This window comes from Colobus angolensis, unplaced genomic scaffold, assembly GCF_000951035.1.
Source record: "Colobus angolensis palliatus isolate OR3802 unplaced genomic scaffold, Cang.pa_1.0 Scaffold278, whole genome shotgun sequence".
Lineage (NCBI taxonomy): Eukaryota > Metazoa > Chordata > Mammalia > Primates > Cercopithecidae > Colobus > Colobus angolensis.
In genome coordinates, this window is record NW_012116021.1 from 2,509,254 (window position 1) to 2,534,280 (window position 25,027).

Genomic DNA, 25,027 nt, shown 5'->3' on the forward strand with positions numbered 1-25,027 from the left:
TAGCGCGTCTGCTGAGTGCACTGTCTGGTGCGAGTTTTCTTGTTTTGTTTCTCCTGCAGTGATGGTTCCCTCCTTGCTCCTGTTTTCTTTCAAGGATTTGGAAACTTCAGCGTGGGCCCCTTTCTCTCCTCTCTTTCTGCTGGCTGATCCCCTATTCATTCACAGTTGGCTTTGGAGGTGTTATCTCTTTAGCTTTTTCCTTTGTGAGTCCTTACTGGCAATATTAATTCATTTCCATTGAGTGCCTACCATGTGGTGGGCACTGTGTGGGGCATCCGTATGTGTTATTTCACTTGATTCTCACCACCTCATGTGGTAGAGATTTTGCTCCCATTTCAGAAGAGAAGAGAGTGAGACTCAGCATAGAGAAGTGAGCTGTTCATGAGTTGTCTAGCTAAAACGTGGCTGAGTAAGAACAGAACCTTCTGGAAGCCTTATATCCTGATTTGCTGTGGCGCTGATGCTTCAGAGTATCTGGGAGAGGAGAGTTGGGTCTTGTGATAGGGTTTTATTTAGAATTCTTAGTCCCAGGTATTGCTGGTTCATTACAGGAGTGAGCATTTGAAATATGAAGCTGGAGCTCTGTCTTCCCCGTCTTTCTTTATTGCGCTTCCATTTTGCTCTTCCATTTTGCTCTGATGTACACAGAGGGCATTCCTCAGCAGCTGGAGGGCAGATTAGAAGCAGGATTGCAATGCTTGTGGTGAAAAATCCCTGCCAGCTCCTGAATATGCCCAGCACCCCAGCACGATGCAGTCACATGAAAAGGCCGACCTCTGCTGGACTCATGAGCAGCTCAGCATGTTTGTTCAGCTGGGATCCCCTGCCCAAATCCCTCCTGGAGAGGGACTCGAGGATGCTCCAGCCCTGATGTGTCACTGTGTGATCACTCTACAAGACCTCTCCCTGCCTGGAGTATGTAGGTCATTTCTGGTTGACCTCTCTCCATGACTTTCCCTGTGCTCTCCTCCATGCTAGTGGATGGGTCTCCACTTGTTATGGCTATCACACATGGTCCCAGTTAGTCCAGGAAACACAGTGAAAAATTGGACTCCGATTCCCCTCTCAGTGTCCAGAACTTCAAATTTTTCCAGACCTGGGGGTGAGGAAGGCTTTCTAAATTTTACCTAAGAATGGCAGGATTATGTCCTAGTGGTGGTGACAGGCAGCAATCACTAGGAGCACAGGACACAGGGCCCTAGTAATGTAGCCCCTCCTGCTAATGCTAGCAGGTACTAAAGGGCACAGACTCTGCATCCAGGCTGCTGGGGTTCAATCCCTGGCTTCCCCAACACAGCAGTTGCTGACCCAGGGCAAGTTGTCTAACTCACTTGCTCTGTAATCTCCTCTCTGTAAAACAGAGATGATGATAATGATGATAGTAGCATATCTCTCATAGGGTTGTTGCAATATTTAAGTGAACTCTTATATGCAAAACCCTTAAAGATAGCTGGCCAAGAGCAATCACCATGTTTGTTCTGCTATTACTGTTAACACCTCAAATACCTCTGTGACCCCAGCAGCCATGCATTGAGTACCTGCTATGTGCTAAGCACTGTGTTGGGCATTTGACATGCATTAATTTATCCTGATCTTTAGAGTTGCCCCATAAGGCTTATATTATTAGAACTTGCATGGTCAAGATGAAGAATCTGAGGTCCAGAGAGGTTAAATAACTTTCTCAGGGCAGGTCCCACAACTCAGGAGGGTCAGAGCTGACAGCCTAGCCCATCTTCAAAAACCATTGCCTACTTCTCCCCTAAATGCTTTTCCAAACCCACACAGCCACTGTTCCCTTCCAGAGTAGTGTGCTAAGGACAGAATGAGCTTCTCCTTCATACACTTGGATGGGGCTTTCTCTGCTGTCAGTTGCGCATTGACTTGGTCCTGAAAGTGGATCTGCTACTACCTTGTTCCTCATGTGAACCCCAGGGTTGAGTCTCCTGGACAACACTGGGGAGAAGGCCCCTAAAGGCCAATGGTGTACTCACATGTCCTCCTGGGCCCTGCTAGAAGTGGGGCAGAGGGAGTCCAGCTATGGCTTTTTACATGCGTAGGATCTGGTCTGGAAAAGTGGCAGGGCAGGAGGCCTGAGCTGCTCTGGCTTAAAAGCACCCGAAGCCCCCAGGCAGCTGTCAGCAAAGACGCCACTCTTCTGCACTGACCACTCCAGAGATCAGCCTTAGTGAACCCTTTGACGCTAGCCCCCGACTCTGCCCCAAGCTACTAGGACAGAACCTCAGGCACTGAGCTAAGGTCTCTACTTCTTGGCTTATCCTCTAGCCTCAAGGGATCCCCCTCCTCAGGCAACCAGGGGTGTGGGCCCCTCAGTGGGCCTAGGCACAACTGTGACTCCTTGAGTGTGGCTCTGGCTGGCCTGTTGCTACATGCTTGTCTCTTCCCTCTCTCTGCCCAGCAGCACCCCTTTGACCATGGCTGGGGCACCCCTCCTCCCTCTGAGCTCCCCAGCTCCAGCTTTGGGTCTCACTCATTGGTTTGGATGCTCTTGTCTGAGTCCTGCTTTCTCCTCTGCTCTCTTTTGGGACCATCTCCTCTCATCCTGGGACCCTCGCTGCCCGTCTCACTTTCTCTGGTTTCTAGCCTCTGTCGTCCTCTAGGCTCACCAGGTATGCAGTTCAAACAGTGTGTGTGTGTGTGTGTGTGTGTGTAGGAGGCTGAGTGGGGAGGGGAGGCACAGATTCCTCTTGTAATTGAGTGCAGGAAGCGAGTGCAGGAGGCACTTTGGGCAGCAGGGACCTCCCTTTAGTCAATGTGCAGTGCTGTGACCGCCCTGCCCTGGACCACCCAGAGGCACGTCCCCATTGGAGATTCTCCATCAAGCTCCAGAAGGGGATTGTGAAGTCCCCTATGTGGTTATTAACAATGGCATTTGTTCCCAGGAGCCTGTGCAGGAATCTCTCGGCTCCCTGACAGGGCATCTCTTTGCATCTGCTCATGTGACTCTTTCATTTCCTTATATATGTATATATGATTGTCTAATTTTTTAGGGCAGAGGGATTTGATTGGAGCCAGTCAACTTGCCCATGGGGAAAACAAAATTTCACCAGATCATTGGTTCTTAAAGTGTGGTTCCCAAACCAGCAACATTAATGTCACCCAGGGAACCTCTTAGAAATGCAAATTCTCCAGGCCTGCTGAATCAGAAACTCAGGAGGTGGGTGGAGCCTGGCAGTTTGGTTTTTCCAAGGCTCCAGGTGATTCTGATACCCAGAATGGGAGAACCTCTCCCCTCAATGCTTTCTCAAACCCACACTTGGCCTGTGTTCCCTCTAACCTCTTATCTTGAAGAAGGGATTGGATGCAGCGTTGGCCTTATCAGGTTTCTTTATGAAAAGGCCCAGAGCAGCTTTCTGTTCACAGTTTGTTTTTAAGAGAGTCATAGATTTTCCTTTAATCTGAATAGTAGATCTTAGAAAGGGGACTGGTGTCTGGCCTGGCTAAAAGATAATGAACAGGAATGTGCTTCCTCAGTCTGAAGAACAGCTTAGCACTCTTGCCCCTGCAGGCTCCCGCCAGCCTTCAGGGACCCTGGCTTCTCCAGCCCTGACAGCACCCTCCCTGGGCAGCTCTCTCCCAGCCAGGGGCATGGCCTGCAGCTGTACCTCTGTTCCCTTCTCCCTCTCTATCCCTTGCTTTGCTTTTGGTCCGTAGCGTAAGGGATTTTTGATTTTTCCCACAGATGCTTTCTGTGTCTTTGTTTTTCTCTTGTCATGACAGCTCTTGAGTAAAAATGAATGTGATGTCTTGGCCACATCAGCATATCATGTGCTGGGGCCTCTCTGGGGCAGTCGGCTCCCACGCCAGGCTTGGCCTCCTTGTCCCCAGGTGGGTGGATCCCGGGTGAAAAGGCCCAGCATCTGCCTGGCAGCGCCTACCTGGGACTCCAGGGAGAGCTCACATGCTTCAGGGTAATTAGCCTTAGGTTAATTTGTCTGAAAAGAAACTCCCAAGGAGCAATGCCCACCCCCACCCCCACCCTCCCCACAGAATAGTTTCAATAACACCCAAGGTCTGGTGCAAAGCAGACAACATGAAGAAACACAGCAGATTTTAAGGACTTTGGTGGCCTTGTGCTGTGGTAGAGACCCAGATGCAGGTGGCCCATAGACCTCGGCGTGAGGGCCGCATCTTCCCTGGACCTCAGGCCCCACCCAGGCATCTGCTAGGTGGGCTGCAGGAGGCAGCACGCGGGCACCAGCACATCCCTAGGGGAGCAGGTGCTGTGTGTTGTCTCATTACAGTAGGTCTCTACATTGCCTTGTGAACTCAGACTTTACTGAATAAAATAATGCCTGAATTCAAGGGGGTCACCACCTGGACCTCCTGTATTTGTTCTAACTGCATGGGCGTGTTGTGGCTTCGGTGGTGACTGGCAGTGGGCAGAAACAGTGACAGAGCATGTTCACTGAGTGGCCACTGAGGGTGAGGCACTGTGTCAGCTGCCGTGCATACCCCATTTAATCCTCACTAGAGCTCAAGCAGACATGCCCTATTATTATTCCCAACTTCCAGATGAGCAAACTGAGGTACACAGAGGTGAAGTAACTCACACAGAGTCACACGGCATGAAGGCAGCAGTGGTAGGACTGGCACCGAGGCCCGTGAGATGCCAAAGGCCACGATCTTACCCATCCTGCAACACAAAGGATCAGAAGTCACTCCTGTAGCCAAGATTGGCCAAAAGAGGAGGATCCCTCAGCTGCCCTGGTTTGAGTATCAGGAGCCCTGGTACCAGCCACCAGCCTTTGCTACCATCCAGCTCAGTCATCTTGGGAACTGGCTTAACCTCTGGGATTCCCATTTTCCTCTCCTGTAGTCAGAATCCAGGACTCTGGGTCCTGGCTCCAACACTGACTTGCCTGGTGACACAAACAAGTTATCTCCTCTCCCAAGTCCTCCTGGATCTCACAGTCTTGGTGTCCCCTGTGTAGGCCAAGGGTGATGGGCTGGGGGATCCCCACTGTTCTTCCATGTTCTGTGAGGTTCTGAGTGTGCTCCTCAGCTCAGAGACATGAAGGTTTGTGCTGACACCGAGAAAAGCACACCTACTGGAGGGAATAGGGCAGGGCTGCTGGCTCTGGGACCCGGGCTCATAGAGTGAGCTCCTGGTCCTGCACGGCTCCAAATGTGTTCCCCTCAGGAGGCCAGGGCAGGACAGGTCCTACCGAGGCAGCACAGAGCAGAAGGGCCGGGGATCCTGAAGGATAGAAACCCAAATGTCCTTGAGAGGCAGGGAGGGGTCAAAGAGGCAGAGCTCCTCAGACCTCCTAAGAAGAGTTCTCAGTTTGTTTCTTGTGGAGCCAGACTGAGACAGCTGGTGGGTATGAGTGTGTGTGTGTGAATGTGTGTGTGTGTGGCATAGTGTGTAGTGTGTTTGGTGCGTGTGAGAGAGAGGGAAGGAGAGAGAGAGAGAGCGTGAGCGCCTTCATCCTCCTGACACTCGCTGGGAGAGTCTGGCTTGGCTGTGCAGTGGCTGTGTGAGTTCAAAGCAGTGGAGAGGTTGGCTTCACAGGGACAGAAAGAGGTCCCAGGATAGGTGGGTGGAGGAGGGCAATGGGAGGAGCAGAAGCCACATGCTGCAGGGTACAGGATTGTCTTGGTCCCTAGGCCTTTTTCTGCTGTGGTCTCTGCAGATCCTCTTTGTGCACTGTGGGTGCTTCATAGAAAGAAATGCTTCCCTCCAGTGTCCTTGGAAACTCGGGTTGGTTTTGGGTCTCTTCGGACGAGAGAGTTTTGTGGGACTTCCGTTGAACTTTCTATATGTTTTTTGAGCACTTACTGGGTTCCAGGTGCAATAAAGAATATACAACTGAAAAAGAAAGGTTGTCTTCAAGAAAAGCAACCTGGTGGGGAGGCCAACACAGGCACAGCTGTCACTCCAGGCCAGCAGTCTGAGACGCAGGCTGTGACAGTCGAGGCCCAAGAAAAATGCAGTGGGAGAAAGTGGAAGGAAAGAAGATTTTAGAGTGGGTGGCACTAGCTGTCTGCAGAGAGAACCACTCACACTGTGCCTCTAGGGTGGGGAGAAGGACATGAAAGGTGCAGAAAGCACCAGGTGCAGTGGTGTGGAGCAGGAGAAGTGCCAGGGAGCTCTAAGATTGCAGCCGATAGGGCGATGCCATTCTGTCCCAGGTGGGTTTTTAGGGTTAGCTATGGCAGTGGGGGCTGAAGGATGGGGGAAGGAGGTGGTATTGAGAGACTATACAGAAACAGGAGGCTGAGGTCACCTTGTGGAAGTACTTGAATTCCAAGGTGGAGTTTGGACTTGATAAGGTGGACCAAGCATTCTGGAGGAGTCCAGTTCTCTGTACCCATGTCTGGTCTCCCATGTGCCATGGTCCTTCTCCACCTCCTCAGCACATGGCAAGTCCTGACCTCTCTTTTCCTTCCTGCTCTGAGTTCCAGCCTGAGAGGATACTGGCAGCTACTCAGTGATGTTGCACTGTGCTCTGGGACAACTGGAGTGATTTCCTTTTCATAAAACAAGCTATGTGACTGCTGGATTCTAGGATGGATTGGCATCTGGGGAAAGAAAACCTGACATTCCTTTGGAGAACTTGTAATGACAATTTTCTAGCTGTTGACTGCTCCTCTCTACTGGGGACTTCAGGCAATGTCTGGATTTTTCAGATGGTCCAGAGCTGTGTCTTCCAATGTGTAGCCTTTGGCCACTCATGGCTGTCAAGCACTTGCAATGTGGCCAGTTCAAATTGAGATGAGCTCTGAGAGTGAAGCACACATGGATTTAAAGATTTAGTACAAAAAAGAATGTGAAATACTGCATAGATACATGGATAGACAGATAGATGGATAGATAGATAGATAGATGATAGATGCCTAGATAGATTACATGTTAAATTGATGTTTTGGATATACTAGGTTAAGTATATAGTGTTGCAATTAATTTCACCTCTTTTCACTCTTTAACATGTGACTAACAGAAAATTTCACATGGTATTTTTGTCTTTTATTATATCTATATTGGAGAGTGCTGTTCTAGACAAGGGGTTGTCACACTTTTTAAGAAAAGGGTCACATAGTAAATATTTTGGTCTCTGTTTCAACTGCTCAACTCTGCTATTGTAATGTGAAAGTGGCCCTATTAGTTTCTCATTGCTGTTGTAACTAATTAATACAAAGTTTGTGATGTAAAACAACACAAATTTATTGCCTTACACCCAGAAATTCAACATGAGTCTCACTGGGCTACAGTCAAAGCGTAGGCAGGGCAGCATTTCTTTCTGGAGGCTATAAGGGAGAATGGGTAAATGGGGTTTTTTTTTTTTTTTTTTTTTGCCTCTTCCAGCTTCTAGAGGTCACTCACTTTCTTGGCTTGTGGCCCCCTCTTCCATCTTCAAAGCCAGCAACATTGCGTGTCTTTGTACCTTCCTTCATTAGTCACATGGGTCCCTACTTTCTCTCTGCCTTCCTCTTCTACCTTTAATGCCCCTTATGATTACATTGGGACCATGGGATAATTCAGGATAACTTCCTGATCTCCATGTCTATAGGCTTAATCACCTCTGTGGTGTAAGTTAACCTATTAACAGATTCTCGGGATTTTGATGTGGATACCGTTATTCTGCCTGGAACACAACCATAGACAACATATAAGCAAATAGACATGGCTGTGTTTCGGTAGAACTATAAAAACAGACTGCCAACCTGCAGGCTCTCGTTTGCTGACTCCTGGCTTAGAGAACATTTCTCTAAGGATGTTATGTGGGTATTTTTTTTTTGGCTAGACACTCCATGGAGAAGATTCTATGCTTGAGTTTGAGAGACTCAGTTTGCCAGGTCCTTCTCTCATAGTAAAGGCTCTGAGAAGTTCTGCAGTAAATAAGCATGCTTAATTTTAATACAACAGTTTTCAAGCAATATGATCTTTCCCCCCTTGTAATACCCGTGAACATATTACAGACCTCAGATCCCAGGAACACGCTCTGGGAAACCCTGGTAGAGCCCAGAACAGGCTGCACAGAAAAAGCTGCTTCCAGTCTCCCGAGCTAAGGTCAAGACACCAGTCACGTCAGTTGAGATTTGATTAGAGAAAGCATTTTGGCTTCGTTAAAGTTCATTAAATGAGCCATCCAGTGTAATTTAACTGAATAAAAATGGCTCAGATGGCTTTAACCCCCACTCCCTTTTACAGCAATTTAATTGAGGGAAAAGCAAATATATCAATGATGTAGGAAAATATTTCTCGGCCTTTGAGAAGAACGTTGTGCAGCAGCACCTGCCTCCTTGCCATAGGCATTAGATTTTAACGGGTTGGCTCATGGTCCCTCCTTGGTGCTGGCAGCAGGCCTTGGTGACAAGATTATATGGTGCCTCCTTCCTTCCTGCTGATTCAACCCAAGGACGCTTGCAGCAGCCACCCTATAGCTCCTTTGGTGGTGGGCTGCAGATATCTCTAGTGTGGGGCTGATGGTGCACAGAAGTCGGTCAAGACGGAGAGGAGGTATAGGTTCCCTGGCTCTTAGAGAAGTGGGCAGTAGGCTGCTAGCTCCATCCTTCTTCTGTGGTTTGTTCTTTTTTTGTAGCAAAGTCTATGTGGGGTTTGGAGCTGCGTCAGGGAATTCTCTTTCCTTACAGATTCTTCATTAGTTCTGGTCTGGAACAGCACTCTTTTCTTGCAGATTCTTCAGCAAAATCAAAAGAATCCTGGTATGGTTGTCATGAGAAGGGGCTGGTGGTCTCCAAGATGATTGCTATGATCTGAATATTTATGTGCCCCCAAAATTCATATATTGAAGTCCCTCCCCTTCTAGGTGATGGTATTAGGAGGCAGGGCCTTTGGGAAGTGATTAGATCATGGGGGCAGAGCCCTCATTAATGAGATGAGTGCTCTATAAAAGAGGCACCCGAGGGCTAGCTAGCCCCTTCTACCATGTGAGATTTAAGTGAGAAGACATCTGTCTCTGAGGAGGTAGATCCTTGAATCTGCTGCCCCATTGATCTTGGACCTCTTAACCTCTAGAACTAAGAAATAAATTTCTGTTGTTTATAAGCCACCCAGTCTATGGTATTTTGTTATAGCAGCATGAATGGATTAAAACAATAACCAAGGAGATATCTCTTTTATGGTGAGAAAAAAAGAGGCTGGGCATGGTGGCTCATGCCTGTAATCCCAGCACTTTGGGAGGTCGAGGCAGGTGGATCACCTGAGGTCGGGAGTTTGAGACCAGCCTGATCAACATGGAGAAACCCAGGGTCTACTAAAAATACAAAAAATTAGCTGGGCATGGTAGCACATGCCTGTAATCCCAGCTACTCGGGAGGCTGAGGCAGGAGAATTGCTTCAACCCAGGAGGCGGAGGTTGCAGTGAGTTGAGATCACACCATTGCACTCCAGCCTGATCAATAAGAGCGAAACTCCATCTCAAAAAAAGAAGAAGAAGAAGAAAAGGAATAGATACTTGATAATGTTAGATCTTAAGAAAGAGGGAATTGCACCTTTCAAAATGCTGCCTTTGTGGATGAAATAAATAAGAAATAAGATTTGCACTATGATTATTGCAGCCAGCAAGTCACAGACCCTGGGAGCTTGCAGGATTGCGGCTTGCATTCATTGTTTTCTGGTTAGCTGTGCTGGATGCACCAAGACCAAATGGTGCTCAAAAGAGTGCCTTTCTGCAAGCAGCAGAATTAATCCTCCAGGAAGAGTCAGTGACTGTGGCATTTATATCTGGGATGCAAGCCGAGCATGCCTCTGGTTCTCTGTTATCTCGTTTAATAACCTTTTCGCAGGAGGAGGCTGGAGTACACCCAGGGGGTGGACAAGTGGGCAGATACCAGATTAGATCTTAGTGGCTGGAACCTGATTGGGAGGCTGGTTCCCTGGAGCCACCAAGCATAGACAGAGCAAGGGGGTGACAGAAAACCATGACTTGGAGGCTTTCAGGGATCACAGTAAGGCAGCCAACTTGGCCATCAAGGCCTCAGAGCAAATGAGGGGCTAGAACAGGTATATTAGTTTGCAATTGCTGCTAGAACTCAATGCCATAGTCTAGGTGGGTTAAACAACATAAATTTATTTCCTCACAATTCTAGAGGCTAGAAGCCTAAGATCAAGGTGTTGTTGGCAGGGCTCATTTCTTCTGAGGCTTCTCTTCTTGACTTGTAGGTGGCCATTTTCTCCTCCCTGTGACTTTACATCTTTATGTGTGTGTCCTAATCCTCTTCTTATAAGGACACTAGTCATATTGGATTAACGACCACCCATATGTCCTCATTTAACTTTAATTAGCTCTTTAAAGATCACATCTCCAAATACAGACACAATGGGGGTTAGGAATTTTTTTTTTTTTTTTTTGAGATGGAGTTTCACTCTTGTTGCCCAGGCTGGAGTGCAATGGTGCGATCTCTGTTCACTGCAACTTCCGCCTCACTGTTTAAAGTGATTCTCCTGTCTCAGTCGCCCAAGTAGCTGGGATTACAGGGGCCCACCACCACGCCCAGCTAATTTTTGTATGTTTACTAGAGATGGGGTTTCACCATGTTGGCCAGGCTGGTCTCAAATTCCTGACATCAGGTGATCCACCCACTTCAGCCTCCCAAAGTGCTGGGATTACAAGTGTGAGCCACGGCACCCGACTGGGTTAGGATTTTAAAAATGAATTTTGAGGGAAGAAAATTCAGCCCATTACAACAGAAAACACTCAAGTGAGAGGGACCAAGGAGGTATGGAGGTGGAGTGAGCATCCAGGAGCTAGAGTGGGAGTGCACAGGTGAGGCAGTCTGGTTTAATAGCTCAGAGATGCAGAGGACCTGCCGCCAGCAATCCCTTACACATGCAAATTCTAAGACATAACTGCCTATTAGCCTGCCTCTGCCAGTAGAAGAGGAGGTGCTTCCAAATGTCAGCCCCACTCTTAATCCAGGAAATCCACAAATCCTTCCATTTTCAGGACCACTTTTCAGATGGAGCTTACTGTCTCCTCAACTCTCAACCCCCAAAGGGGCAACAGGTTGGTTTCTCATCTGGTTGGTTTCTCTTGGCAACAGGGTCTGTCTTGTTGACCCTTTTGTAACAACAGGGTTCCCAGGGTAGAAGGTGAAATCCTCCCCATTTGTGGGCTCCGTTCCTGCCGTAGTTGGGTACCACCATTAGGAAGGTCATACAACTGCTTACTGTGCCAAGGTTTTTGCTGGTCAGAGGAGAGGTTGCCTGAGAGAACCCCTGTTCATTATGGGGTTAATGCCAGAGGTGACATCTCAGCTCTGTTGTTCCTCAGGACCCAGGGTTCAGCCATCTGTGTGTCTGGCTCCTTGTTCCCGGAACACCTAGTAGCCACATCATCATCGTTTATTAACTCTGGACCCCAGAGTCTGGTCTGTGAGAGGGCCAGTTGTGCAGCACAAAATTAATGGCTTTGTTTGGAAGTCTCGGGCGAGAGATAGAAGAGGCAGTGTCACGGAACTTGATTTTGGGAGTTTGATGCATCGTCTCGTAAAATCTTGCTCACCAAATTAATTCAACGGTCAGGTGGCTTGGAAACTGACCATTGACCCAAGCAAAAGTCAGAGACGGGTGATAATGGATCTATTAGGGAGGAGGCCCACGGAAAAGGCTGCCGCAGGGCTCAGAGCAGGATGGTTCTTAATTAAACTCTTGTCTGATGAGCAGAGTAACCAGCTCATCAGTAATTGATGACAGGTGCATATAGGTGAGGCCCCAGCTAGAAGAAAAAATCAGGGGCAGTGAATTCTGAGTGGGTGGCAATTCATATAGAAGCTTCTTTATTTACCCTGCACCATGAGAATTTATCAATGCCAGTGAGGGCAGGGTGGCCAGAGGCATGCTCTGCTTGTTTTGTGGTGTGTATATGTTTGCCTTACTTCTTGTCTTTTTTGTATAAGTTCATTCCTGGGGCTTGGTGCTTCTACTATGTGTCTGGCAGGGCATTGTGTACAGTTGCAAGGGTTGTGCACACTATACTCCTCCCTGAACTTGTGCAATACAGTTTCCAGTCTCTGCAAACAGGCACTGGGTTTTCTGTGTCTGTGGGCAGAGCACATGAGTGCTTCAGTCCATTCCATCCATCCAAAGAGCCAGAGGAATCCAGGTGGGGCTTGATGGGTGGGGGAGGGGCAGGGGGAGATGAAGCCGAGACAGCTCTAGGAGAGCAGGAGCCCACTTCCCCCTTAACAGGTGTCCCAGGACCCCTCCCTCCTCTAACTTGTAATAAGGCAATAATGCTATTTCTTATTCTTTATTTGCCCAGAATGTCTGTTATTTTCTTTCTTTCAGAATCCAATTTTCTTTTGACATTTCTGCCTAATGTAGCAAAGCATGACCTTTGTGAGAGGACATCACTGGCAGCCTGCTGTCTGCCTCGGGTTCCCCAGGACTCCTGGCAGGCTCCCTGCCTGCTCCTCCCTCAGAGATGGGCAAGGCTGCCCATTTCACCTGGGCTGTTCCTGTCTGCTGGCTTGCTAGTTCCCACCAGTTGCTTTTGTACCTTACCAGGGGCACGTTCTTCAGGGCTCAATAAGTCTGGGCTTTCTGACTGCCAACTGCCCATTGGATACAGCTTCTCAGCTTCAGAACCATGGGTTTTGTTCAGGGAGGCACTGGAGAGGGGTAGGGAGCTAAAGGCAGGGGACAGGCACCTTCCCAAAGTGCTGCAGGGATTACCTCGTGGATTTGAAAGTTGGGGGCTTGTCCAGCTTTTGCTGCTGTGATGCTCTTGTGCATAGAGTAAACCAGGCAAAATAAAGCAAAACAGAAGATTTCTACCTAGGTGAATCAAACACTTAGATTTAATAAAACCTCATAAAGCCTAATGGCAATGGAGACTCAGAGCGGTACCAAATCCTGTTGTCCTGAACCCGAAGTTTGAGCTTCTGGTCTATTAGGATAGGGTCATGACTCAGTGGGAGTGTGTGTCTGGTCTCCAGCTCCACCCTTCTGAGCAGGAGCTGGGCTGCTCCATGGGGCTTTGCCCAGGTGGTGTCCTCAGGTAGTCATCATTGCAATTCTTTTATCACACCTTTCTTTCTGATCGGTGGAGGAACAGTGAAAGTTTGTAGGAATAAGATGTATAGTCATTAGGGGTTTTGTGAAGCTGAGCATGATGGATGGCTTAGGTGTATAGGCTTTTAGTGAGCATATGCTGTCATAACAGAGGTCTCAGCCTGCAGAGAGGAGGTTGGTGACAGTGTAGGGCCATGGGGACTATCCTAGAGGCTTAAAAACTCTGAACAGAGAGAGCGCTGGGTACAGGGAAGACAGCAGAACAGTAAACTTGGCAGACATCTACCTATGTTTCTTTCCCTTCTCCTCCAGTCACCTGCACCCCCAGCATAAGACTGCCTCCCCTGCACAGTAATGGGCCATCTCAGGGACCCAGCCAGTTCAGGCTGAGTTAGAACCAAGCCACCTCACCAAAGAGGGCTGCATCCAATGAGAAGGGGAAGCCATGTCCCTTTGGTTTTTCTTGTATTTTAGTGTCTACCCTGTTATGAACTGGGTAGACTCTCTCCCTATGTGATCTTACCCAGCCTCAACCTCTCCCATGAACTCTAGACCCAGGAATCCAGCAGGCGATTTGACTTCTCTCTTTGGATAGCTAACAATGTCTCAAACTTAATATCTGCAAGGGGAAGGTCTCTATCCCATCGCCTCCATGTGATCCTTTGGCAGGCTTTCTCATTCTATTCAGTGATGTCACCATTCACCTGGCCACTCAATGATGTCACCATTCACCTGGCCACTCAGTTCTCTTTCCTCTCCAAAATCCAATCCAATAGGAATCCTGGCAGCTCTACCTCTAACACTTATCTTGATCCATCAACTTGATTATTTCCACTCTCTTCTCTTGGTTGGAAGACTGTAGCAGCCTCCTAACTGGCCTGCCAACTTCCAGTCTTGGCCTTCTATTTTTAAAAATGGTAATTAGACTATGTCACTTCTCTGCTGAAAACCATCCAGTGCCTTCCCACCACTCTTTAATATCAAATCCAAACTCCTCCCCATGGCCAGCAAGTGTGGCGTGAATCCCTCTCCCACTTATCCCAAAGCACTCCTCAGTCCTTCCTGACTGACTTCCTTCCTGATCCCCTGGATCTCTCAGGCCTTGACATTTGCTACTTCCACTACCTGAAACACTCCTCCCTTGGTACTCAGCTCTTTCTTCTTCTTGGCTCAGGCCCAATGCTACCTTTTCAGAAGGTACCTCTCTCTGAGCCCTTCCCACTCCTGTGTCAGTTACTTACATCACGGTGTTGATACTCTTCCTTCTGCTTTTCATCTCTAACTTGAATATAAGATTCCAGAGAGAACTTCCCTTCCCCCTCAATGGTCAACCCCCTCATTCCTCAGTGGAGCCTCGATAAATATTTATTGTAGAAGTCATCTAAATATAGGTGTGTGTGTGTAAGCATATGTATGTGTATAAACAAGAGTCTGTGTTTGCCTTTAGTACCTACAGGTTTAATAGACACAAGTATACACACATCGTGTTTGTGTGGATAGATATTTACCTAAATGGAATCAGCACTGCCATTTGTTCCCATCAGTAGATGAGTACATTGTTCCTGGGATGCCACTTCAATTCTAGCAGTGTCTAACTGCTGCCTTTAAGGGCTGTTATCACATCAAAAGTTGTTTGCTGAGCCTGGCAAAGTAATAACCGTGGGCGTGTTTCTTCTTTTATCCAGAAGACTAATGGCTGCTCCTTTCCCCTGTACATCCTAATGAGAACAATTAAATAGCCATTAGGAGGCGAACAGACGTGTGAACAAAAGGCTGATGTCTTGATCATTGGTGGGCATGTTTGCTGGGAGAGACACTGGCTAAATGGAATTGTAGGTGACCTGCAGAATTTTTCGACCTGTGTGCATGTTAAGAATGCTAGTGGGCTTATCTACCCTGAGAACTCCCTGTCCTCTTAGAGAAGGATGGCTTCACAAAGGCTCTGTAAACTTTTATTGTGGGAAGGGCATATGGGAGAATGACCATAATAATTTAATGGTTTCTTTGATTTGTAAAGTCTTGCCCTTTAAAAGGCCTCAAAAGCCTATCCAAACCTGATCTATGGCCTCAACTATTAGCAGATGTATCACTAGCCTAGCAGAATGAAGAAGAGGGAAAACATAGCCAGGCTCCAGTAAAATGATTAAGTTCACTACCTAGAGCATTATTTGTGCCAGACTTGTTTTAAAAATTCCCCTTTATTTGTCAATCTTGCAGAAACCTGTCAAGTAACCGGCTCACCACACTCTCGTGGCAGCTGTTCCAGACGCTGAGTCTTCGGGAATTGTAAGTTTGGTTTTGAAGACTGTCCAGGTACTGAAGTGCTGGTAATGGGTGAATGGGGAGAAGTGTCAAGCAATGGAACTACCTAAAGGCTGAGCATACATCTACTTGAAGAGCCTTCTTGGGTTGGTTGACATAGAATGTACCATATTCAGTGAGAGCAATTAACCCTGTAGCTTGACTTCTGATGCTCTTTCTGGGCACAATCAATTTCAGAAGACAGGAGTCTCTTCTCTTATCATGACTTAGTTTTGTGATATGTAGGTAATTAGTTATAATAGTATAGATATTTATAATAAAGAATTTATAATAAATAACATTCATAATATATGACTTTACAGACTATTAGGCATGCTTTCATTTATATAACCTTAGATTTATCATCATAAGAGTCATAAGAGGTAGATATTATTATTCTCTGCATTTTATGGGTAAGGATTCTGAGCCCTAGAAAGACATGTGAGACTCAACTAAGACCACATTTCTAGGGACTAGCCAAGCTGGGACTTGAACCCACACCTTCTGACTTCAAAGTACGTGTCTTTTCACCACTCATAATCTTCAGCATATTTGGCTTGAGTATTGACATGCCGAGGGGTTTGAGGAGGTCATATATTTTTTCTATCTGCATGTGGACTGCTTAGCCTTGCTGTGGTCCAAGGCTGATCAGGGCACCCCTATCCCAGCCAGCCATTCTGCACAAACAGATGTAGGCTGGATGAGTGAACATTCGTGACCACTGCTGGAAAAAATAACTCATATGGATGAGTGAGTCATTGGGGTCATCTCTGTGCATGAAGGACATCATATTATGTTGAGGGTATAAATCAAGCGATAAATTGAAAAGGAATTGAGGCATGGATCAAGTTAGGGAGTCAGGGTTCCAGAGACACCACTCATGTGTTCCCTCTTATTTGGTGACGCAGATCCAAATTCACTGAATGCAGATTGCTTTACTCTACCAAGAGGCAATGACCTTGGACCTCTGCCTATGCTGTTGGCCTTTCAACTTGTTCTCCCTTTACCTAGCAAGACCTGACTTCATGGATGCGTCAAAACCTTACCTTTTCAGACCCAGCTCTTGATGCTTTACATCAAGCATCCCAATAACCTATTACCCCATGATGACCTTGTATACTGTAGGTGGAAAAGATAAATTAACATGACTACTACAATTTACTACTAACACTGATTTCTGAGTTCTTCCTCTGTGCCAGACATTGTGCCAAGCAATCTATTAAGTTGTACACTTAATTTACTTTAATCCTTATGGCAATTCCGTAAGTAGGAATTATCACTATCACTTCACTTTGGAGGACACTGAGATGCTTAGCAAGGTTAAGTATCCTGTTTAAGGCCACTCACTGAATAGTGGCAGGGTGTGGACCCAAAGCCTTGACCACTGTGCTCAACTATCTCCCAATGTTTTCAGTCTGTTTCCAAGACAAGGATCTATTCTACAATAATTAAAAAAAAAAGACATGATTGTGGTCTTTCTTAAGTTACCCTAGAACTGACTGAGGGCCTTGGGGGATCTCTTTCTTGGGTGTCTTGCATGTAATTATTCTGGAACCTGTAGCCCCTTCATCTTCAGGAGACCAGGGATGACATCTCTCCAGGGAACATAGGGGGTCTGCTGTTGGCTGAATTATTGAGAAAATGTTCAGTGCTCTTTCTAAAAAATTATTGGATGTGAAATCAATGGTGTGCTGCTGCCCTGGTGACCTGTTTCGTGGAGTTTTAGAAACAGTCATTCCGTGGATATATATTTAAAGAAAATGTCAGATTTTTCCCAGAGGATCATGGGATTCTGCATTCATCTTTGCCTGGGATCAATATACCAGTGAGCTAGATGTGACTTATGGAGGAATGAAGACATTCCCTCCAGTGTGAGTCAGTGTGTGAGTGCCACCATGTCCATGGTGCATTTTATTTCTGTCATATTGTTAACTAAGAAAAAATTATATTGGAGAATAAAGAAGCCCCCCCTCTAAGGAGCAATCGCCCTGGTAGGGGTCTAGTTTTTGAGGAAGAATTGAATCTTGAGAGAGAAAAATTTATCTTTTGGCTGGAGGGGCAGCGTGTTGGCTCTTAGCTGTGGCTATGATTAAAATCCAAACAATCCCAGTTCCTGGCAAATGGAAGAGGGGGTAGTATTTTCTTGTCTGACTTCCTGATTAGTCCACATGGCGCCATCTGCCATGAGCCATCTAGACTGCCAGGGTCTGCTCGATGGAGCCTGTGGGCTGGGGTGTGGGGATGGGTTGGGTATTTCCAGGAAGAAAGAATTTTGGCCCTGGAGGAGAAAGGGCTCAGTGCGTTGTGGAGCCAGGAAAGCCACAGACCAGAAATGTGAGACTTCAAGTGACCCTCTGCAGGGACAGAATGGGTAGAGGGTGTACAGCCATTCCTTAGCATGTTTCTTTCCATCATTAAGGACCTCTACTGTACCTCAACCAGCCCCTCGCCCAGTAGGGGATCCTTGCTATAAGAATGGAAGGTCTGAGTGTCCACGACTTTTCCAGTAGGGCAGAAGGAGAAGGAAGAGGCACATCTTGAGCACCTCATGTGTGTGAGGTTCTGTCTCATCCTTGGAACAATCCCACAGGGAGGTAGCAATATAACCAGTGTTACAAATGAGGGATTTGAGGCTTGGCTAAGTTAAACAGCTAGTTCAAGATCACATGGCTAGTAAGTGTTACATCTGGGAATGAGTGTTATGATTTTTTATTATTATCACTACCGTGATCTGATCTGCTGTTTCCAAAGCTGATGCTCTTTCTTTCACCTGACTCAAGCAACACACCCTGCATGCTCAGCCTCTCCTTCTAGAAGCCCCTTTCAAGATGGCGGGTCCCTTGAATGGAACCAAAGGAAAAAAACAAACAAACAGGTTACCATCTCAGAGTTCCTGCAGTGCACCAAGACCCTTCCTCTACTTTCTCTCATTTATTTTTGTGGGATGAGGGGGATGGTCTTGACCAAGCCCTTGGCTCATGACTTCCCCTCTGTCCGGGGGTCGTGCCTCTTATTGAGTGAATTGGAAGCATCTTCCATGACCTGCCCTGGAGTAGCCAGCATGGTTTCAGTGGCACAGGTTGGAAAAATTTGACTTGGCATTGTGCAGTGCTCTCAGAAGTTTCTGGTTATGGCAAGATGATTTTTTTTTTTTTTTTTTTTTTGCTTGCGGAGAAGATTGGAGCTGTCTGTCCAAAAATCAGAGCAAGAATCAGAGAGATTGATTGCCTTAGAGATAAAGAATGAATTAGGAAGAAAAGAAGCTTAAATTCTGAATCTCAAGATACAGTTTACGCAACGGCAAGAGGTCCCAGAGGATGTAGACCCACAGCACAGAAACACTCCAGCAGTGCCGCAAGGACCGTTAATTTATCTTGAACAGGCTTTTCTGAATACCCTGCATGCACAGAGCAGACGTGATTAAAATAGATTGGAGTATTTCATTTTCTTTTAGAGGAAAGTGATAATTACCTCTGGTATCATTTGAAGATTTAATCGACTTGGTAAAATATTAACTCAGTAGCGGGGATGGGTTTGGGCTGGTCCTGGTGCACTTCTCTTCCCGATCTTGGCTGTGACAACTTTCCACAGCTCTTGGAGACGTCACTAAACAATAATATTACTGATAGTATTACTATAGTGATCATTTATGGACTCTTAGTAGTTTCTTTTTGTTCCCAAATCATGCTAACATACATTATCATGAATCCTCCTAATAAATTTGTGAAGAAGGAAGGTTGAGCACAATGATCCCCGTTTTACTGGTGTTAAAAGAGAACCTTAGAGAGTTAAGTTATTTGCTGTATTAGTTTTCTAGGCTGCTTTAACAAATTACCACACACTTGCTAGCTTAAAACAATAGAACAGGCTGGGCACGGTGGCTCACGCCTGTAATCCCAGCACTTCAGGAGGCCGAGGCGGGTGGATCACAAGGTCAGGAGATCGAGACCATCCTGGCTAACACGGTGAAAACCTGTCTCTATTGAAAATACAAAAAATTAGCCGGGCATGGTGGTGGGTGCCTGTAGTCCCAGCTACTCAGGAGGCTGAGGCAGGAGAATGGTGTGAACCCGGAAGGCAGAGCTTGCAGTGAGCCGAGATCACGCCACTGCACTCCAGCCTGGGCGACAGAGCGAGACTCTGTCTCAAAAAACAAACAAAACAAACAAACAAACAAACAAACAAACAAAACAATAGAACATTATTGTTTCACCGTTCTGGAGGCTAGAAGTTTGAAATAAGGGAGTTGGCAGTGCCATAGTCCCTTCAAAGCCTTTGTGGGAGAACCCGTCCTTGCCTCTTCCAGCGTCTGGTGGCTCCTGGTGTTTCTTGGCTTGTGGCAGCATCACTTCAACCTCTGACTCCATCTCATATGCCTGCCATCCCTGTCTCTTTGTCTTTAATCTCCATCTTCTTTCTTTTTCTATTTCATTTTATATTTTTGAGATAGTCTTGCTCTGTAGCCCAGGCTGGAGTGCAGAGGTGTGACCTTCGCTCACTGTAACCTCTACCTCCCAGGTCCAAGTGATTCTCCTACCTCAGCCTCCCAAGTAGCTGGGATTACAGGCATGCACCACCACGCCCAGTTATTTATTTATTTATTTGTATTTTTAGTAGAGATGGGATTTCACCATGCTAACTAAGCTGGCCTCGAACTCCTGGCCTCAAGTGATCTGCCCGCCTTGGTCCCCCAAAATGTTGGGATTACAGATGTGAGTCACTGCGCCCAGCATGTCTTTCTTTTTTAAGGGTACCAGTCATTGCATTTAAGGCCCACCTGAAATTAAGTGTGATCTTATCCCTTGATCCTTAACTTAATTACATCTGCCAAGACTTTATTTCCAAATTAGGTCACATTCACAGGTACTAGGGGTTGGACTTGGATATATCTTTTTGGAGGACACAACTAAACCCAGTATATTCACTCGAAATGACACAGCTGGCCCAACTCAGATCTTTGGTTTGTGTGCTTTTCCTACCATCTGACTGTTGTTATCTCAAAGAGGCCTGTGCTGATGTCTTCATCCTTTGGGGATCCTGTACTGGGTGACAGCAGGGCTGTCCTGGCTGAGCTGGGTCCCCTCCTCATTTTCCACTGCCCGGCCCCAGGACTGCCACTGGCATTGTTGATGCTGTGCAGGGAAGAAGAAAACCACTAGAGTGATGACCGGAGGGAATCAGTGTTTTCTAAATACCCAGTGGTGGCCTTGGCTGTGCTGCCAAGTGCCTATCCTTACAAGCTCACATGGGGCTGAGTTAATCTGTGGGGAGCCCTCAGGGCCCTGCAATTACACCCCAGGCCATCTTGGGGCAAGGGCTGGATGTTGGTAAGCTTTGCCTTGCAGCAGCTGCTGCTGTATTATTCATGGAACCACCTGCATTATTCATGAAGCTTGGAAAGCCATGCTTTAGGTTCCACAGGACTGCCCCCAAAGGCCTGGCTAAAGGCTCCCCTGCTTGAGACCTAGTTCCATGGGAGGAGGGACACAGGATGGACAGCATCATTTAGACTTAGGATGTGGTGGTCTTTGCTTCTTGCCCACCTCACCATTTGAATCCTCTCTTGTCCAGATATAGACGATTGTGGATTTGCTCAGTGGGCTGTCTAGGGTGTCATTGTTTTAAGACTCAAAATGCTTTCTGCTGTGTGTGTGTCTTGTTCTCTTGGAGGAAAGTCCAGAGGGATGGGGGGAAAGCCCCACAGGTCTTTTGCAGTTTCCCGTAAACTCAATTGGAACAAAGGACCAGGTTTCAGGGTGCATCCCAGCTGCTGGATCAGGTCCTGTAAGCAGGACCCTGGGGGGAAAGGATGGAAGGAAGCAGAAAATTTGTACAAAGCCTTTGCCTAGCAGCATCCTTGGCACATCCCAAACATCTCACCTAATTCTCCGGCCAGCCTCAGGACATTCTGATGCTGTCTGCCTTTGGGGGGCTATGAGATGCTGGGATGTGCAGCAGTGCAGGGACCAGACAGGAGGCAGCACCACATCAAGTGCTGTGTGACTTGCAGCAATGCAGCCAAGCGCCTCGCCTGTCTAGTCTTTTCCACCCAGGTGGATAATTTGTATTTTTACACCTACTTAATAATGAATGACTGCATCTTGTCAAGTGAACAGCTGGGAAAATCCAGGCTGACCTGGTTCAGTTTGCATATATTCAAGCATCTGGACCCTCCCTGTCATTCCAGCAGGGTGGCCAGGCCTCTCCTTGCAGCCCCCACAGTGTGAGCCCACACCGCACCACCTCCTCCGGCCTCTCTTTCCTGCACACACTGGGCAGCTCATCTGACCTTCTGCTCTCCTTTTCATGAGGGTTAAGTGAAGTAATGTGTGGAAGGCATTTAGTCTAGTGTTGGCACTATGGCAAGTGCGATGCTAATATTATGATCCTATAATGTCTATTACTTGCCTCTCATTTTTTCCTGCCTACCTTTTCCATTTTCTGTGTCTCATGTCCAGCCACACAAGCATCTTGACATAACCCCAAGGCAACACCTCCAAGGCTTCTTGACCTCATCCTTCCCTTTCTCCTTCTAGGACCTTGATCTTTCCCTCCCCAGCCTCACCCCCATCCCAACCTCATTTCTAATGTGTCCTCTCCTCTACCTTTTCGCTGGTTCTTTCTCTTCTGTTTTGAACCAAAGACAGTTCTCCCTGCCATTGATTTCCTGTCTCTTGGAGCTTAAAATCTTGGGGTCATCTTTCACTTTTTCCTCTTCTTTTATCCCCTACAAAACACCACTACCATTTTGCCTTCCTTGTGATGTTTACTGTATCTTCTCTTCCCTCTCTCCAGTTTTTCTCACTCCACTCTAGGCCTGTATCAACTAGGCAGCAGTTCTCAAGCAGTGATCCAGGGTATCCTGGGGGGCCCTAAGACCTTTTCAGGAGACCGTGAAGTAGAATCTATTTTCATAGTAACACTGAGCCATTATTTGCCTTTTTCACTCTCATCCTCTTGTGAGCGTACCGTAGAGTTTTCCAGAGGCCACAGGACGTGATAACATCATGGCTTTGATGAGGCATGGAGTTTGTGCTAATGTGTTCTGGAGTGTTACATCTTTCTCAGTGTTAATTTCTAATTGGTAAATAGTGATAGATATGACTCACATAAACAACAGCTCTTTGAGGCCCTCAGTAATTTTTTTGGGAGAGTGAAAGGAGTTCTGGACTAAAAGTCTGAGAATTGACCTGGACCCTGCCAGTCTATATGGTGCCTATGTGTGAGTTAGAAAAGATGCCCCATCTGGATGCATGTAGCTGTGGGTCAGGGTTACAGCTGGGTCTGGCCAAGAGTGTGCAGAGTGGATTTTATCCTCTGTTTATCCCTTTGGTTGAGTACTTTGAGAAATGCTCGAACTACGCAACTGTACATGTTGATCCTGTGTTTATAAGTAATCCTAACTGGCTTCTCAGTCTCTAGTTTTCCTCTTCTCCAGCTTATCCTGTACTTTATTGTTGGATTTCTCTTTTTACAGACTTCTTTGTTCATATTGTTCTCCAGTTCTAGAGGCCTCAATGGTTTTCCCCTGCCTCCTGGATAAATTCCAAGTTTCCTGATGTGGCAGTAAAAGTCCTCTACTATTTGGCTTCCACTCGCCCTTCCAGCTTTGTTTCCCAGCATTCTTCAACACATTCTCTGTCCTGCTAAGCCTTTCTTTTCTGTTTTAACACCTTGCTTTCAACTTCCCTTTGCCTTTGTTACTTCCTTCTACTTACCCCCAGCCCCCGTGCCACCTCCCCCCGCCAACCTGATCTTTGCCTACATGAGCTCCTGAAGTCAGGGCTCCTAGCTTGTTCCACTCTGCCTCTCCCATACACCCAGCAATGCCTTGCACATGACAGATGGGGTGGAGAGTACATGAGTTTTGAAGTCCAGCACACTGAGGTTTGAAACTGTGCTGTGTTGCACACCAGCCAAAGGACCTTGCACATGTGACTTAACACCTCCAAACATCAGAGAGGGCCCCTCCCTCCTTGCAATTCTGGCCATCTCCCAGGGTTGTTGTAAGAAGCAAATGGCTCAGTAAGAGTTCGTTCCTTTTCCTTCACCTTTCTGACAGAGTGCCATGTGCAGAGAGTACTTTTAGGCTAAGAGGATGATACCATGTAGGGGTATTTACACATTCTGCCTCTGGTGTCCTAGTAACTAGAAAGCACTGATGCCTTTCCCCAGGAGCCTCACATTTTCCTGAAAGCTGATTAATTTTGATGCATGTTTAACTATTTTGGAGTTTGCCAGTTGTCAAAAATATCCTAGGTCTTAGTGTGGTGTGCCCAAGTGCCCCTCCCTCTGCGTTCCAACAGATTCATCTCCTTGATGGTCCAGAAAGGGAATCATGTTTCCTCTAATGATCGAAGCATTCAGATTTATCTGGTGCTCTTTACACTGAGTTTTGGATTGATTAATGCTATTCATCCTCTCCTTAATAATCCCATTGAGAGGGGAGGTGACTTGCTTCAAATCACAAGGAAAATCAGTGGAGAAGGAGGTCCTTGAAGGTGACTCTTCCCCTATTAAACATTCTTCTTCACCAGGCTGAGTGCTCCTGAAGGACAGCGACTGTCTTCTTCATCTCTGTGTCAGCAGCACTCAGCCCATGGCCAATTATGGAGCAGGTGCTTATTAAGAATTTATTGAATTTATGGAAGAATAAAGCTGGTCCCAGGAAGGACTTTGAGCATATCTTGGAAATAGACAACCACCTACTCCCCCAGGGAGTCAGTCAGTCTCATTCTCTCTCTTTCTCTCTGTCCTTTAACAAGAATTTATATGCCAGGCTCAGTTCTAGGTTAGGGAATGGACAAAACAGGCAATGTTGCTGACCTCAATGGAGCTTAATTTTTATTCAGGGAGACAGACAAACAAACTAATTAAAAATAAATATTTGAAGTGATGCCAGTAGTGATAAATTCTAGAAAGACAAATATAGCATGGCAAGGGACTGGGCAGTATTAGACTGAGAGAGTCAGCCTTGTAGAGATGTTGGGTAAGAGCATGGCAGGCAGTGGAAACAGCAAGTGCAAAGGTCCTGGGGTAGGAACAAACCAGTCAAGCAGGTGACCTTTCAGACACCAAGGTCAGTGTGGCTGAAGAGGAGGAGGGAGTGAGGGAAGATTAGGTCAGGGAGATGATGGAGAATGGTGCAGATTATTTAGGACTTTAACTTTGATTTTCAGTGAGATGGAAGGCCATTGGAGGGTTCTGAGAAGAGGAGCATCTCGAGCTGATGATGTCTGTTTGTTTGTCTGTTTTTCTTGAGACAGAATCTCGCTCTGTTTCCCAGGCTGGAGTGCAGTGGTGCAATCTCGGCTCACTGCAAGCTCCACCTCCTGGGTTCATGCCATTCTCCCACCTCAGCCTCCTCAGTAGCTGGGACTACAGGTGCACACCATCACGCCCGGCTAATTTTTTGTTTTTGTATTTTTAGTAGAGACAGGGTTTCACAGTGTTAGTCAGGATGGTCTCGATCTCCTGACCTCGTGATCTGCCCGCCTCAGCCTCCCAAAGTGCTGGGATTACAGGTGTGAGCCACTGGTGTCTCCTTAAAAGGATCTCTTAGACAGTTGCATTAAGTGGGGTGGATTTCTTTCTTTCTTTTTCTTTTTTTTATTTTGAGATGGATTCTCGCTGTGTTGCCAGGCCGGAGTGCAGTGGTGTGATCTCGGTTCACCACAACCTCCATCTCCTGGGTTCAAGCGATTCTGCTGCCTCAGCCTCCCGAGT

At 46.9% G+C, this 25,027-nt stretch overlaps 1 protein-coding gene across 5 annotated transcripts in view; it reads left to right on the top strand.

Annotated features, from left to right (window-relative positions):
• NTRK3 (neurotrophic tyrosine kinase, receptor, type 3) overlaps positions 1-25,027 on the top strand; it is a 385,977-nt gene that overhangs the window by 98,355 nt on the left and 262,595 nt on the right. For all 5 annotated transcript variants that reach the window (XM_011948342.1, XM_011948343.1, XM_011948344.1 and 2 more), the window contains exon 4: positions 15,218-15,286. In XM_011948342.1, the coding sequence (XP_011803732.1) occupies positions 15,218-15,286 (69 nt within the window). The remainder of the gene's footprint in view (positions 1-15,217; positions 15,287-25,027) is intronic.